General features: G+C 42.0%; 1 protein-coding gene across 1 annotated transcript in view; it reads right to left on the bottom strand.

The window, feature by feature from the left end:
* LOC103279158 (von Willebrand factor D and EGF domain-containing protein) overlaps window positions 1–17,066 on the bottom strand; it is a 368,122-nt gene that overhangs the window by 145,616 nt on the left and 205,440 nt on the right. Inside the window, exons 15-17 of the mRNA XM_062966717.1 lie at window positions 13,260–13,364; window positions 9,936–10,050; window positions 7,207–7,457 (exon numbers count right to left, since the gene is read on the bottom strand). Of these exons, the coding sequence (XP_062822787.1) occupies window positions 7,207–7,457; window positions 9,936–10,050; window positions 13,260–13,364 (471 nt within the window). The remainder of the gene's footprint in view (window positions 1–7,206; window positions 7,458–9,935; window positions 10,051–13,259; window positions 13,365–17,066) is intronic.

The following is a 17,066-nucleotide window of genomic DNA, read 5'->3' as shown; positions in this document are numbered from 1 at the left end:
ATCACATATTGGACATTGTTTTCTTGGACTATATTTGACCTTTCCTGAAAGGTCTACTTCTGAACTTTATTCTTCACTTGTTTTTATTGACTTTATATAATCCTTTAATAAAGATATTAGATAGATTCTGGTCTCTGTGCATGGTTATTGGTGCTCTGCAGCCTGGGTCCTGACAGTTTGACTCCGCCACCCTAAGCACCAATTAACCTAGACCAGAATGTCTACAGGAACCGGGGCGGAAGCCCAACCACTCAGTTACACCATTTCCAAGGATGAATTAGACAGAATCCGTGATACACTCCATACGCAGGAGGGAGAAATACGGGGCTTGAAGGAACGAGGTGTCCGGCTCCCTGGCCTGGCGCTTCCAACCAAGTTCTCCGGAGAAGCCTCCAAGGTCCATGTTTTCTGTCGCCAATGCCAGGCATACATAGAAGCCCGTCAAGCCGAGTTTCCCCAAGAAGAGGTCAAGGTGGCGTGGATTTACAGTCTCCTAGAAGGGCCAGCGGCCAATTGGGCGACGGCGCTATTTGATGGGGGCTCCATGCACCTAAGTTCCGCGCAAAACTTCCTGAACCACCTTAAGGCGACATGGGGGATCGAGGACAATGTGGAGGCGGCCGGCCATAAACTCCGGCGCCTCTTCCAAGGGGACAGGCCGTTGTCCCAGTACATAGCCGAGTTCCGAGTGCTGGCCCAAAACACCGGTTGGAATGATATAGCCCTCAGAGGACAGTTTCGTGAGGGTCTCAACTTCGAGATGCAGGAAGAAATCTCCAAGGTGGATCCCCCAAACTCTCTTGAGAGACTTATTGATCAATGTTTACGAGCCTGTCACGACCCAGGCTACAGAGCACCAATAACCATACGCAGAGGCCAAATTCTATCTAATATCTTTATTAAGGAAATATATAAAGTTAATAAAAGCGAATGTAAAGGTTAGTCCAGAAGCAGACCTTTCAGGAAAGGTCAAAATTAGTCCAAAGAAACAATGTCCAATATGAAATATTAAGGTCCAAAGTTGTAATCCAATAACCGAAACACTCACTTTGCCAGGCAAAGTGAGGGGAGATGACAAGGTCCTTTAGTCCATGAACTTGAGCAAGGCTAGGAAATAACTTGATACTTGAAACAAGGCTTGAATCGTGGAACAAGGTAACGAGGAACAAGAACAAGGTCCGTGGAATAACTTGGTAAAATCCGTGAAACAAGGCAAGGTTTAGTCCTGGGAAACAAGGCAAGGTCCGTAGGTAAACAAAGGCTGGGAAACAGGAGCGAAGGCTGGAAACAAGGACAAGGCTTGAGCAGGAACGAGGCTTGAAGCGGAGCGCGCTGTTCAGACACAACTCGCTCCGGAGGCTGACGAATTGACTCCGCGAAGTTACTTCGCGGGTAAAACACCTATATAGAGTCTAACTTTCCCGCCGAAGCAGTTCTCTGGGAACCAGAAACGAAAGCTAAACTCTGAGACCAGATGTTTGACTCCTTAAAGATTCTCACGAAAAGCAGGCTTAATTGGCTACATTCTTAGCTGCTATTCTAGCACTCCTGCGCGAAGCTGCTTCCAAACCCCTCTGTTGTTTACAAAACTCATGGCGAGAGAACACGGGAGATGTAGGCTCAGGGTTTGTTTGACATACTTCTGGAACACAACTTTCTTGCAGGTGCAAGGTTCCCAGATCTGCCTGGGAAAGATCTGGCTGAGAAGATTCCAGTTCTGACTGGGAAGGTAAAAAACCCAAGTTTTCTTCTTCATCAGGCATTACAATGTCATGAGCAGGACTACAAGGCCCATGAGTCATCACAGAGCCGAAGTCCTGCTTGCCAACAAAAAACAGTGGCTCCGAGGCCAGAGTGGAAGAGCAGGAGTGAAACCTCCCGCTTCTGCCAGTATTCAGCCGCGTCCAGTGTGGAGATCCCCGCCACCAGCCCCATACCCCAGAGGAAGCGAGGAGGAGCCGATGCAGTTGGGCAATGTGCGTCCCAGATTAGATGTTGCCGAGAAGGCCCGCCGCCAACCTTTAAACCTCTGTTGGTACTGCGGGAACGGGGGCCATTTTGCCAGAGAATGTCCAGCCAAGAGAAAACCCGCCGCTCGCTTGGCGGCGGCGTCCTCCGCGGAGACGGAGACGGCCGAGGCGGCTGGCGCAAAGCCGGCGGGGGAAGCCAGCGACCGGGCGTAGAGAGGCTCACCAACCCGGTCAAAAACCCCACTCAAGAGCCGCAAACCGGGGTCCTATTTCTCCTAGTGGTCACATTGTGGTCAGCGAAAAAAGGACCCGTCATGATTCATGCCATGATAGACTCAGGGGCAACAAACAATTTCATCGATAGAGAGTATGCCGACTCTCTGGGATTACAATATCACGATTTCAAGAACGCCCGGGTGGTGCAGGCTATCGATCGCCGTCCCCTAAAGACGGGTCCAGTAAGTCAATGGACTGAACCCACCAGGATGTGGATAAGGAAACACCTGGAAGAGATTTCCTTCTTTGTTACCGAGGTGCCCCACTTCCCTGTGATTTTGGGAATTCCATGGCTGACGCTCCACGACCCAAACATCTCTTGGACCAACAGAGAACTACAGTTTGCTTCAAAATATTGCCAAAACCATTGTCTAGTAGCCAAGGTCTGCCATGCCACGGACGCTGAGCCCATCATCACCTTGCCCAAGAAATATTCAGACTTTCGGGATGTTTTCAACGAAAAGGAAGCCGAGAAACTACCCCCACATAGACCATATGACTGTGCCATTGACTTGGTGGAGGGGGCCCCGATCCCGTGAGGACACCTCTACTCCCTGACGGAACCAGAGCAAGAAGCTCTCAGGGAGTTCATAGAGTCAAATCTTCGCAAGGGATTCATCAGACCCTCTCAATCCCCAGCTGCCTCCCCGGTGATGTTTGTGAAAAAGAAGTCAGGGGACCTACGCTTGGTTGTGGACTATAGAGCATTGAACAATATCACGAAGCGGAACCGCTACCCCCTGCCTTTGATCTCAGATCTATTAGACCGGCTTCAAGGGGCCAAGGTTTACACCAAGCTGGATCTTCGGGGGGCTTACAATCTAGTTCGCATCAGGGAGGGGGACGAGTGGAAAACCGCTTTCCAGACTAAATTCGGATTATTCGAGTCCCTGGTCATGAATTTCGGTTTATCTGGAGCTCCCGCAACGTTCCAGCATTTTGTCAATGATATTTTCCAGGATTATCTAGATCGGTTCTTGATCATATACCTAGACGATTTTTTGGTGTTTTCTAGATCACAATCGGAGCACGAGAACCACGTCAGGTTGGTGTTACAACGATTGCGGGATCATGGACTATATGCCAAGTTGGAAAAATGCGCTTTTGATCTACAAGAGGTAGATTTCCTGGGCTACCGTGTCTCGCCACTAGGACTTTCCATGGACCCGGCAAAGGTTTCAGCAGTATTGGAATGGCGGGCGCCAACCAACAAGAAAGAAGTGCAACGCTTCTTGGGGTTCGTGAACTACTACCGCAAGTTCATTCCAGACTTTGCCCGCTGGTCTGACCCAATCACCAGCTGCATCCGTGGAAAACAGCCTTTCCGCTGGACGGAGCAAGCAGAGAAAGGGTTCCAGCAACTAAAGAAGTTATTCACGTCCCAGCCAATTCTACAGCACCCTGATCCTAAAACCCCTTTTGTTGTGCAGGCTGACGCCTCTGATGTGGCAATTGGGGCTGTACTCATGCAACCAGTGGGAGAACATCTTCATCCTTGTGCCTTTTACTCCCGTCAACTAACAGCCCCAGAGAGAAATTACACTATTTGGGAGAAGGAACTTTTGGCCATAAAGGCAGCTTTTGAGAATTGGAGACATTGGTTAGAAGGGGCCAAATTTCCCATTGAAGTTCATACTGATCATCGAAATTTGGAACATCTAAGAACTGCCCGCAGGTTAAATCAGAGGCAGCAGCGCTGGGCTTTATTTTTTGAACGTTTTGACTTCCAGATCCATTACGTAACCCCAGCTCAGACCAAGCAAGCAGATGCTCTATCACGGAAACCAGAATATGCTGCAGGGCGCAGAGAGACCTTCGAATCCCAATTGCTACAGCCCGAAAACTTTGCCACGCTCACAGTGGGAAACACCAAATCCACCACAGTTGAACCAATTCCCTCTACTTCAGGACCCCTTTGTGCTCAAGAACTTAGAGCCAGTCAACAGGCGGATGCCTGGGCTCAAGATCAAATTCGCCAAGGACTATGTTTCCCCTTCTCACTTAAGGATGGGCTATTATGCTACAGAAATCATGTCTACATCCCTCCAGGACCAGGCAGAGAAAAGGCACTTCACCTGTGTCATGACTGCAAGCCAGCAGGACATTTTGGACTTTTTAAAACCATGCATTTGATCCTAAGAGATTTCTGGTGGCCCAAGATCCGCAAGGATGTAGAGAAATATGTCAATACCTGCCCGGTATGCCAGCGTTCCAAGACAAGAAGGGAGAAGCCCTCAGGGCTACTACATCCCCTTCCTACTCCATCTCGTCCATGGGAGATAATTTCTGCGGATTTTATCACCGACCTACCACCCTCCCTTGGATATACCATGATCCTAGTGGTGGTGGACCTTTTCACCAAATTGGCCCACTTCATTCCTTGTGATGGCCTTCCCACGGCCAAACAGACTGCAGGTCTATTCCTTCAGCATATTTTCCGGCTACATGGATTGCCCAAGAGTTTGGTCACTGACCGTGGATCTCAATTCACCTCTTGATTCTGGAAGGCACTACAGAAACTATTGGCATAGACTCTCGTTTATCCTCAGCTCACCATCCCCAAACGGATGGACAAACGGAGCACACCAATGCCACCTTGGAACAATACCTTCGCTGTTATGTAAACTATCAACAGGACAATTGGGCTTCCCTATTACCTCTGTCAGAGTTTGCCTACAACAACGGTGTCCAGGCTTCAACCAAGGAAACCCCGTTCTTTGCGAACTATGGCTTCCATCCACGTTTCTTTCCTCCTGTCATTGAAACCTCAGAAGTCCCTGCAGCAGAGGACTGGCTGCAGGAACTCACAGCGGTGCAACAACTATTGCTCCAACAACTGGACCAAGCCAAGGAGGACTATAAACGCCACGCTGACATTCATCGCCAACCGGGCCCCGAAATCAAGGTAGGAGATCGGGTTCTGCTGTCCACTCGCTTTTTGCCCTCCCACCGTCCCTGCCGGAAGCTAGATGCCCGTTTCATTGGCCCCTATCCAGTGGTGGCACAACTTAACCCCGTGACTTTCAAACTCCAACTTCCGCGCTCTATGCGCATCCATCCAGTGTTTCATCGCTCCCTACTCCTTCCGGCGGATGGTGTACGCCCTGATGCAGACCGGCCGGCCCCCACTCCTGTTTTGGTGGACGGGGAGGAGGAATTCGAGGTTCAGGACATTTTGGATTCTTGCTTCCACCGCCGCCGCCTTCAGTATCTCATTGACTGGGTGGGTTTTGGCCCCGAAGAACGCTCTTGGGAAGACGCTTCCACAGTCCATGCCCCCGACTTAGTCCGCCGCTTCCATCAGGCCTACCCTGCCAAGCCGCGGCCCCACGACTCGAGGAGAGGGGCCATGTTTGAGGGGGGCCTTGAGGGCGGGGATAGTGTGATGACTCATGGGCCATGTAGTCCCGTTCCTAGTACTATTGTGGCAGATGAAGAGGACAACTTGGGTTTCCCACCGTTTCAGCCAGAATTGGAGCCCTTGCACCTGCAAGATGTTTGCCCACAAGAAGTCAGCCAAACAAGCCTTGAGCAGAAATCTCCCCCGTTTTCTCGCCGGGATAATTATAATCGAGATAGAGGCGCTAGGGAGGCGAATCGCAGAAGCGCCAGAATTTCTGCCAGACAATTAGCTGATTAAGCCTGTTTCCCTTGGGAAATCTTAAGGAGTCATGCATCTGGACACAGTATGGGTTTCACTTCTTGTTCCCCAGGGAAAGTGTTCCTTGGCGGGAAAACAAGATCCTATATAGGTGTTTAACCGCAAGGGGATCCTTGTGGAGTCAATTCGTCAGCTTCGGGAGCGAGATCGTGTGTGGACTCGCTATTCCAGTTCCTTGTTTCCAGGACCTTGTCCTTGTTCCAGCCCTGCCTTGTTTCCCCGGACCTTGCCACGGACCTTGCCACGGACCCTGTTCTCGTCTCTTGCTTCTTGTTGCCTTGAATCAAGCCTTGTTTGCAAAGAATCTATTTTGCTCTCCAGCCTTGTTGTCAAGCTCCATTGGACTAAAGGACCTTGTCATTTCCCCACACTTTGCTTGGCAAAGTGTGTGTTTTGGTTATTGGATTATAACTTTGGACTCTAATATCACATATTGGACATTGTTTTCTTGGACTATATTTGACCTTTCCTGAAAGGTCTACTTCTGAACTTTATTCTTCACTTGTTTTTATTGACTTTATATAATCCTTTAATAAAGATATTAGATAGATTCTGGTCTCTGTGCATGGTTATTGGTGCTCTGCAGCCTGGGTCCTGACAGCCTGTACATTGTGTAAAGGGCTCTGTGCCAAAAAGAGAGGGGAAGCAGCGTACAACAGGCAAATCAGCCCGCCTGATGAGGTGGTATAGCTAGCAGTTTGGGTGAGCATTTATTTTGTGCATATTTGTTACCAGGTTCTTTTGCATTTTCCCATTGTTAGCCAGACTTTTCTAGATGTAATTTCTTCCTCCTCTGCATTTACCTTATTAGCCCATGATATTGTAGAATTAATGGAACACCTTGAAATAAAGACAAAGCAGAAAAGAAGCACTGCCAAAAATCCAAGGCTGTGGAGTAATGACATAAGAGCATGGGAGCCTCTAAAAATATCATTGTGAATGAATTATCATCTCTCCTTTATGACTAAAACCTGTTCTTTTATGTTGTTATGTGCTTTTCTTCAAAGATCCAAGTGCACACAGTGAATTTTAAAGCAGATTAATGAACCATTAACAGGGTCGGCAAAAGTGTTCTTTCAGACAGCAATCGATAGTACCCTCTCTTGTTCATTGTATATATGGGTTTTACGCTTTCTAAGATATTTATTAGATTAATTGATCATTACTGTCATGTTGTATAATATGCACTTACTTGAAAATAGCTGAAGGCTTAACTTTTTAAAGACAATAACAAATTATTCTCTATAATGGAAGCTACCAAAAGTCTGACAAACCTGTTTGCAGGAGACTGTTCCCTACCTGAATGGTGTGTCTACTTTGGGCATTGCATTCATCAGACACTGTGAAGTCAAAGCTTTCTGATTCTCCAAAGCCAACTTTCCAGATGAGGAGGCCAGCTGGGGAGAGAGAGGCTTCTGGAGGGCCACTTTCTAAAGTAAACAGCACTGCTGACTTCTCAGGATCCAGTGCTAGCAGCTGGTAAACAAAATTCTCTCCCTCAAATGTCAGAAGCTGGTCAGATGGGGCATGGAAAACAGGTGGCAAGTTATCTAAACAAAATAGAAAAATGAAGCAAGGATCAAATGGTGCATAATTTATATAAAAATACATCGATAACCAACTGTGAAATAACGAGCCAGACACAGAAAATTGGGTTAAACAAGGGCTATTTTATTTTACCTAGAACCTATTTAATTAAGTTATGCCTCGGGATGAACAAAGGGTGGAGGGAAAGCAACCTGAAGTGGGTTTGCCTGAGACCGTGTGTCAACCCATAATTACCTGCTGAACCTCCCTTGGGCAAAAATACTTACCCCAAGGGTAATCCAACATTATGAGTTTGTCATTATCTAGAAGGACACTCCTTCTCTAGTCACAGGGCTTTATAAGAGAAAGCAAACCTCACAAATTAATCCCGAGGGCAAGCTCTTTCAAAACAATCTTGGTCACAGGATCTAAATAAAGAGACCATTCTAGACCCTCAGGATGCCAAAATATTTATTTATTTTATTTATTTACAACATTTCTATCCCGCCCTTCTCACCCGAGGGGACTCAGGGCGGCTTACAACAACCGGCAAAATTCAGTGCCAAACAGATCAATAAAACAGCAACACATTTAAAACCATTAACAACTATTCATAAAATACAACACATAAAATACATAAAATACATTAGTCAGCTAAAACATATAGTTACTTAAAACTACTTTTCCAAGGAACCATTGCGCATAAACCTAAGTTCAGACCATGTCAATATATTGCTTATTCATTAAATGCTTGCACACAAAGCCATGTCTTCATGTTTTTCCTGAAGCCCAGGAGAGTTGGGGCCTGCCGGATGTTACTGGGGAGGGAGTTCCACAGCCGGGGAGCCACCACCGAGATATAAAAATATAGAAAGAACTTTAATATTTTCTCTCTGATACTAGCTAAAGGCAACCTAGTCATAGACACAATCCTTAGCCAATAGTCAAATTTCTCAGATACATTATGGGTAGGCAAGGAAACCAATATGAAAGTGGGGGGGGGGGCAACTAGCAAAGCTCACACTGCAATGAGGGTAGGAGGGTTGGTCACAAGCAAAGGCTGAAATAAATTCATGAGGGGGTAGACTGGCCCTTTATAGTACATAGCTCACTGAATGCACATTCTGCATTCAGGTGCTAAGCACAACATGCCTTTAACACTGCCTTCTATTCACAGAGGCCATAAAAGCCCTTATCTACTGCAGCATTCGCCACATGGCCATTGGTACAAAATCTACACAATGTGTAGATTGTCCCAAATATGATTGTTGATTGAATTCTGCAAGTGAAAATGTGAGATTGTGATTAAAGGAGACATAATATGTAACTTGTAAATTAAAAGAATTAAAACAACACACACACATACATACACACATATAATCAATCAATAATTGTTAGTAAGAATTGCAAAAGTCTAAATGATCCCCAGAAATGATGAAATAATCCAAGGAAAGAAATAGAAGTATTTTCTTTCACTCTCCCTCCCTCCTCATACGCTTCATACTATTCAGTGCCAAAGGCACGTGTGCAACTCATTTTCATATTTTAGCAACAACGGATTAACATCTTAACTTTATTGTGTTGAATATTAAACTGTAGTTGGGAATGATTCAAAGGTTTCTTCCATATTCAGTCAAAAATGTTTAACCCCATTAAAAACAATACTCAAAGCTCAACTAAACTCTTTAAGAAAGCCATTATTGATGTACATTTAATTTTTTTTGCTACACATCTAAATTTCCTGTTGAAAACTATTCTTGATTATGGTTCTCAGCCAAATTTCTAAAACCTCAGCACAATAAAAATTATATACACACAAACTGAAGTAGAAAGTAACCATGCTCCTAAAACAGATTAAGGATCAAAGTCTACTTGAATATAAGAATGCCTGTTAAGATGCTTCTTAAGTGTAAGGCACATAATGCACAATGCAATCCTTGAATGAATATGTATGAACTTGATTAGGTGAGAGAACAAAAAAAAAAGCTCTGTTTGAGACATCTCATTCAAAATTAGGTATAGTGTTGGTTATATTTGGGGGAGGGTATTGGATAGGCTGCCCTACCATTTATTTATTTTGGATGGGAATCAGTCTTGTAAAGACCTGGCTTGCAGTCTTGCTTCTGTATACCTAGGTAGCAATTGGGTATACAGGAATATATAGGTTTTGCTGCTGTTAGAAGATGAGACCCGGGCACTGCTTGAGTGATTTGCAAATTAGGCTCTTATAATAGTTCTGGAAAAAATAAGGCAATAGCCAAGTACTCTGCTGGAGTCCTATTTTTCTCGGTAGTACCCCTTTTTGTGAGAAATTGTCTGTTCTGAAGAAAATAACCTATACTGTTCAAGAAATTACAGAAATGCATAGAACGTGCAAAGCCTGGATAGGAATATCTCCTCTTGAAAAATAATAAAAAAAATACCCAACAACATAAATATAGCATGTGTTTTTGTTTCAAAATCTAAATGCCATCTAATTGTCTGGTGTCTATTGAGCTTACTTTCATTGTGGGCCCAGGTAAATTGAGAAACTGAAGAGTCACACAGAAGACAAGGGCTGGTCGTGCTTGAATCACCTTTTGCATAGCACAGTCCTTCTATAATGCAAGCATTTTCCTGCCAGGGGAAAAAAAGGACAAATTAGCAGCTAATAATTGGTTTGAGATACCATGAAATATTCTGCTCTGGGAATAATGAAATGACAGCAATTTAAATGCTAGCCCTCTGCTCCCTAGGGGAGCAATACAAGTGTATCTGTAAAACTGCTGAAAGGACATTGGATTAGCTGGCTTCTTTGTCAGGTTCTTGTAGTTGTGAATGTCTTATCTCAGGCTTCTGGGTAATGCCATTTGCACAAAAAAATCTATGGGAAGCTTGGATGTGCTATATGAGATCATTACGACCAGACACCTGTTATCACCATGATTAATTATTGGTTTTGCTAAAATTGGGTTGTAGCGAAGGGATAATCTCTAAAATTCTGTATGACAATTAGAGCTTTTTTTCTTTTCCACTGAAAAGCTTTCCTCGCCTATGTGATACAAAACTGTTGCTTTAGAGCCTTGCAAGAGAGTTCTTTCATCCACACATATTTACATTTTTAATATTGGCAATCTGTTTGGAAGCCATTTATAAAGTGGAATAGGTGCCAAATGTCTCCTTCCAAAAATGCAAATCCTTAATCATAATGTGGGGGATGCTGTGCATTTAAATTCTTGAATTGACTACAATTGAGCCAGAGCATGGAAAATTCAGTTAATTGGTTAATTTTATTGACAGGGATTTTGACTAGTTGGCCATTGAAGTTGCCTGTCTGTGCTGTGGATGGTCACCTTGTTCTATTCAGCCAGCCAATACCTGAATAGGGCTGCACTATGTTAATTTCATTCCAAAATGCAGTGTCTTTTCTTTGTCTGAATAAATCTTTAATAACTATATATTAACACGAATGTCAAAAGAAGAATTGATGATATTTTTCCTGCATCAAAGGAAGTCCTTAGCCAATGATAGAGTAATCTTAAGTGTTGAAAGAAGCTTCAAATATTTTTGTTGCACTTATCTGCCTCTTCCAATTGAAAATTTAGCTTCCCAGAAAACAATGGTCTAAGAAAACTGCTTATTCTTTCTAAGACTTAAATAGGGCAATTTAATACCCATGTCAAAGGCAGCATATCAAGTATAATACTTGGTTTTTCAAGGACCTTATCATTGTCTAATGTGTCTGTCGTGTTGTAAACTGTTTGTATCGTTTTCTTTTGGCATTGAATGGTTGTCATATTATGGAAACCGCCCTGAGTTCCTTCGAGAAGATAGGTCAGTCTTTAAATAAAAATTGTTGTTATTTTATTGTATGACACAGCAAACAAGATAGATATGCTGGATTTCATATCACAAAATCACAAGTCGAACACTTCCTAAGTGTCTAGGACTGTTGTTGTTGTTGTTGTTCCCCTTGGGGTGTGTTTTGGGGGTGGTCCTACTGATCAGTTCCCCTTTCTTCAATCATCCAGCTGTACTTCTGCTGGCAGTAACACTGGGCAGGGCTTCTTAAGATTACTTTTCTCGACATGCCTTTTTACATATGAGATTTTTAGGAGAAACCAGGGAGACAGGTCTACACTTGAAAGACGAGTTGTTGGGAACAGAAGGAAAGACAGGCACACATTTGGGAGAGAAATTGTGGGGACCGGAGGGAAGGAAAAATTAGCACCTCTACTTCGGGAGTGGAGGTGTGGGGACAGAAGGGAAGGCAGGGAGACAGGTCCACACTCAGGAGACAAGATGTGGAGAAAAGTTAGCGCTACCCCAGACCCAGAAGCTGTGATGTAGGGGAACATCAGACAGATTGGGAGGAGTCACCTGTTTGTCATATGATCAGCGAAAGGACATTATTTGAATAGATATAAGAGAAAACTGAGTATGATCTGGCTTATCTGCATCCAGTGCTCAAAAGCCATGGGTTGCCTACAGGAAAGATGTTTTCTATTTTCAATGTGATAAGGTCCTAAGTCTTTTCTCGTTTAAGACATAATTTTAACAAGTCTTTGTTTTAAATTTATTTTACACCACCCCTTTTTATTTTAAAATTTAATTTATTTAAAACCTGTGTTTATTCCTATGTTGCTATAAACAAACCACTAGCTTTGCATGACCCCTTAACATAACTGACAGTTCATGAAACAACATAGGACAAAATCTAGGTCCATGCAGCTCAACATTGGCAGCATGGACTAGCAGTAGCTATTTTAAGGGCTTTATGTTGGAAATGCCAAGGTTTGGACTTGGCAACTCCATATGTAAAGCATATGTGTTATCAGTAAGCAATAATTAAATAATTCAACATTAAGCAGTCCCATTTGAGTTCATGACTGAATTATATTAGCTAAACTACTAATCTTTTCAGGATTCTAAGAAAGAGAAAAGATTGTGGCAGTGCCTGTCAGAATTAGTTTCCAAAATACAGTATTACAAACCTTACCTGCATGACTAAGGTTGTCAGATTGAAATTTGGAGAGGGCTTTTGTCTTTGTAGTGGTTGTATAGAATTGGAGGATTTCAGCAGGTTGGCAAGTTCCTTGCTGAAACACTTATACAAACACTGAAGAGACAGGAGGCCCGTCTGATTTTCACTCTAACAACCCTACTTAGAACAAGAACACGAGTAACAAACATTTATATGTTCTTAAATCCTATTGATACTCCTCACTAAAGGAGCATTTTAGAAGTGACTGGATTTACCTCTGTGTTGACTCACCATTCAATGATTTATTTCTGCTGGTGCTGGGGCTAATGCTGGGAGTATTCCTGCTGAAATCAGACCTGTTTTTTTAAACTCTAGCACGTGTATCTACTTGAAGAAGGTTGGAGGATGGGTAGCTTTTTAACACCTCTAGTAAATCTGAGAGGCCACCACACATTAAAAAGATTAGTTGCTTGCCAAGGCAGAGGAAAACGTCTCTCTGGCAAAGGCTGTACATAAACAGGAATCCTTATCAGAGATAATCACAGAACCTCTGTTATTTCTCTAGTTTCATTTACTTTCATGAACATTTCCAGCACAGAGGTGCTAAATAATATGTGCATATAAAATATTACATTTGGAAGAATCATTTTATGTACAGTGTGTGGTTTCCTAGCTATTTATATCAAAAAGGGCAAAATTTACAATTGAATGGAAGCACATATATTTAGCTTTCCAGCTGATCAATAAACACATTTACTTCCCTGAGGCTTGTCAAGCAAGCTGCACAGCTAAGCCAAGGAAGCTGGAGGGTTAAGAAAAAGATGGATGTTTTGTATTAAACCACTAAGTGCTTTGAAATTACCTTTAATTTACAAAGCCCATTTTGGTGGAATTCGCAATCCTGGCAGACTCCGTCATACAAGGTCAGAACTTTTGAATTACTGTACTGGAATCCATCATTAGAAATCTAAAATATACAAAATATATGTCATTGTATGTGATCATGTTCCATATAGATAATGTCTGCACATTCTAAAGCACACGCCCAATATGCTTCTGAACTGAATGTCTGCCAAGAAGATAAATTAAACTACTTGCAAGTTACTTTTCTGCAAGCTAACAAATCATTTGATGCTGCAAACTGAAAAGCCATTCATTTATTACCAAAATATCTTTTTGTTCAGATAAAATCTGGGCTTACTGATAACTCTGTACTTTGTTAAACCTCCTCCTGTACATTTGTCAGTTAGGTAGCCACCATTTTAAACAATAAATCCACACACTTTGACAGCAATCCATATAGCATTTACTCTAGAGGAAATGCATGTGTGTCAACTGGATTTTATCTAGACTGCTTCAATGTAAGAAGATCCTGCATGACAGCTTTTGCACTACACTCTACCCAAGATGGATTTCCATTCCTAAGATAGTCATTCATCTACCATTCATTAGAAGGAATGCATGAAGTGTCCTTTCTATGTGGAATGGGCAGAAAATCAATGCTGATTTTTCTGCCACATTTCCATTGTAAGATGATGTGAATCTAATTTTATGAGCATATACATGGAAATCAAACCCATGGATGAAGTATCTTGAGTAAAATAATAGTCAAGGAAGTCAGATAGCACAGGGAATACAAAAAAAGTGATGGCGATTTTGCCCTTTAAAGAGATATGATTTTAATACAACTGTAATTTGAATCTCAGATGATGATGATAATGATGATTTGTTTGTTACCCACCTCTCCTTGGGGCTTGAGGCAGGGTACAACATGGTTAAAACAGACAGATACATTTACTAAATAAAATGCATTTACTAAAATACACACAAGAAAGATTGGCATCAATAAAATGAGGTAAAAAATCACAGTTAAAAATTGACTGCCAGAAGAGATAAGTCTTCAGTTCTGTCTTGAATTTTGACATTTAGCTTTTGGATTTCTTCTGGCAGATCATATCACAGTCTTAGGGCATCCAATCCCTCTGGGTAACAGTTGCCAGGCAGGTTCTGGCTGGTTGAAGTAAGCGTTCTCCAGACAATGTCCTCAGGAGCAGATTACATGGGAGAAGGCCATCCCGTAGGCAAACTGGACCCAAACCATGCAGGACTTTAAATGTCAAAACCAATACTTTGTATTTTGCCCAGAAACTGATTGGCAGCCAGTGGAGTGACTTTAATATGAGTGTGATATGCTCACTCACAGATGTTCCTGTAATCGATCTGGTTGCTATGTTTTGAACTAACTGGAGTTTCCGAACTTCGTAAAAAGGTATAATGTATTGAAGAAGTCCAGCACTAAGGTTCTCGGCATGTGCATCCCTCCTTATCAAGAAGAAGGGTCATCTGTGCTACCATTCTGGCTCAGAGAACAGGGGAAAAGTTTCCTTTCCCACCAGTAATGAAAGACTCGATGAGGGAATGCTGGTAGATGGCTCAGCAGTAGAGCTGGAGCCCAGCAATGAACAGCAGCTCCCTCAGTCGTGCCCTGAAATATATAGAACGACTACTCAACCTGCTAACCAAATCCAAGAAACTTCTTCTGATCAGGCTGAGGAGGAGTTAACTGTTTTTGTGGATTTAAGTATGGAAAGGTCTCAGCTCTGAAGGTTGTTGAGGCTAGCAGAGAAAAGAACCAGCAACTGGTTTTCCCTTTATTTTTTCCAGTGTTTGTTAATTCATATTTTATCACTCTCATATACTTAATATGTGCAGATTGTAGGTTTTGGGCAGGGTCCAGTTTCTGGCAAAATATTTTAATATTTTAAATGCTTTTAAATATTTTAATCATTTAAAAATGATTAAATAAAATGATTTAATTTTAATAATAACTTTATTCTTGTAATTATTATTATTATTATTACTATTATTATTTATTTTATACCCTGCCTCCATCTCCCTGAAGGGACTTGGGCGGCTTACATGGGAATAAACCCAACCACAACATAAGTTAACATACATTCCATGAATTGAAAGCAATATAACAACATAATTATAAAACAGCATAGCATAACAGTTACTTAAACTTTTTAAAAGCTTTTGTTAATATTTTAAAATGTTTTTTTAAAAAATATTTTAAAAATGGCTTTAAGCCACCTTGAATTCCATCTTGGAAGAAAGACAGAATCTAAATCCAACAATCTATCTACACACACACACACACACAATAGGTGGTAAGCAAGGTAGTATTACATTCCTGCTCCATAAGATTCAGGATAGATCCATATAGTTGGTAGATGGTTTTCAAATTAATGTTTTGTTTGTTTCTTTTTTTTAAAAAAATGGACAGGTTGTTTTTCAAATGTATGCATTTTATGTGATGCTAATGTTCTTTTAACTGATTATGTATTTTTAATTGGTGTTCATGTTTTTAATTCTGCTATGTGTGTATTTGCTGCTGTATTTTAATCCTAGCAGGCAAACCACCTGATGGCGAGAAAGTTGTTCCATGTTACGCCATATATTTTAAGTTGGAATCCATAGAGCTGTGTCTGTGATTTAAAATCTCATCACTGTATAGACCTGTATGGGCATTTACATTAAAAACCCTCTGTAGGCAATCACCATCTGTAGGAATTCACATGAAGAAATGTAGAGCTAAATTAGGAAGGGAAGATGTAGGCTAACAAAGAAGATTTGTTTCTTAACTTTTGTTTAAAACACAGTTTGGATCACCAGGCAAACACTGAGCAGAAAAGACCAAAAGGACAAGGATAAAATGAAGTGTCCCAGCAAATGAAACATTTTACCATCTTTCACACTGACAATGCATTACAATCTGTTTTCACTCAGGTGTGAAGATATCTCACTGGCGAGGTGAGCGATGGAGTGGGTGGGTGAAGATTGTCCTGTCCAGTATTTGTAATGCAAACCAGGAAAGGTTGTTAGAAGCTATTCTGAGAGAATTACTATGAATTTGCATAACTTGGCTTGGTTTTAAGAATAAACCCAGTGTTCTCAGTGTCTGAATGAGAAAAAGAGATTTCAATCTTCTTTGAAAAAAATATGTTTTAATAGGGAAAAGCTACTTGTCTAGGACTTTATCTGCAAAAATGTGAACCCTATGGCTCAAATCTGAAATTGGAACAAAACCTATTGGGGACAGGATGTAGTTATTTGCTGGGATAAGTTAACAAAAGCTGCACTTGATCACGTTTAGTCTGCATATCAGCTAGAAAATATAAAGATCTTCAGCAATGTTAATACAGGAGATGATGTTGACAGGTACAAACCCATAATGCTGAAAATAGATTCTAGGCCTAAGTGAATCTAGCATTCTGCCACTGGAAGATGGATTGTTTTACAAGCAAAAGCAAACCGATCACTCTTAATGCAATTTTAACCCTAATTTCTTTCTTTTACCAAAGCTCTCAAGATATTTATTTTCTCAGTACAGCACTAATGATCTATCCAATGAACATTAATTATGCTTAAAATTTCAGCAGCCTCCCGGTAATAAGATATTCATATAAACTTGGTTTATCTGCTTTTGCTGCTCTTTTAAGGAAAAGTTGTCTCCCTCCTTCCCACCCCTGGACCAACTAGTTGAAAAGTTCAAAGGATTTATTGCATAGGAATCATCCAAAGCAGGCCTCTTCAACCTATGGTCCTTCAGATGTTTGTGCCTCCACTCCCAGAAGTCTGGTCTGCTTGTTCAACAGTCAGGATTTCT

The sequence above is a fragment of the Anolis carolinensis genome, chromosome 1, assembly GCF_035594765.1.
Source record: "Anolis carolinensis isolate JA03-04 chromosome 1, rAnoCar3.1.pri, whole genome shotgun sequence".
Lineage (NCBI taxonomy): Eukaryota > Metazoa > Chordata > Lepidosauria > Squamata > Dactyloidae > Anolis > Anolis carolinensis.
The sequence above is the reverse complement of the archived record's forward strand: the minus strand, read 5'-3'. Positions and strand labels throughout refer to the sequence as shown.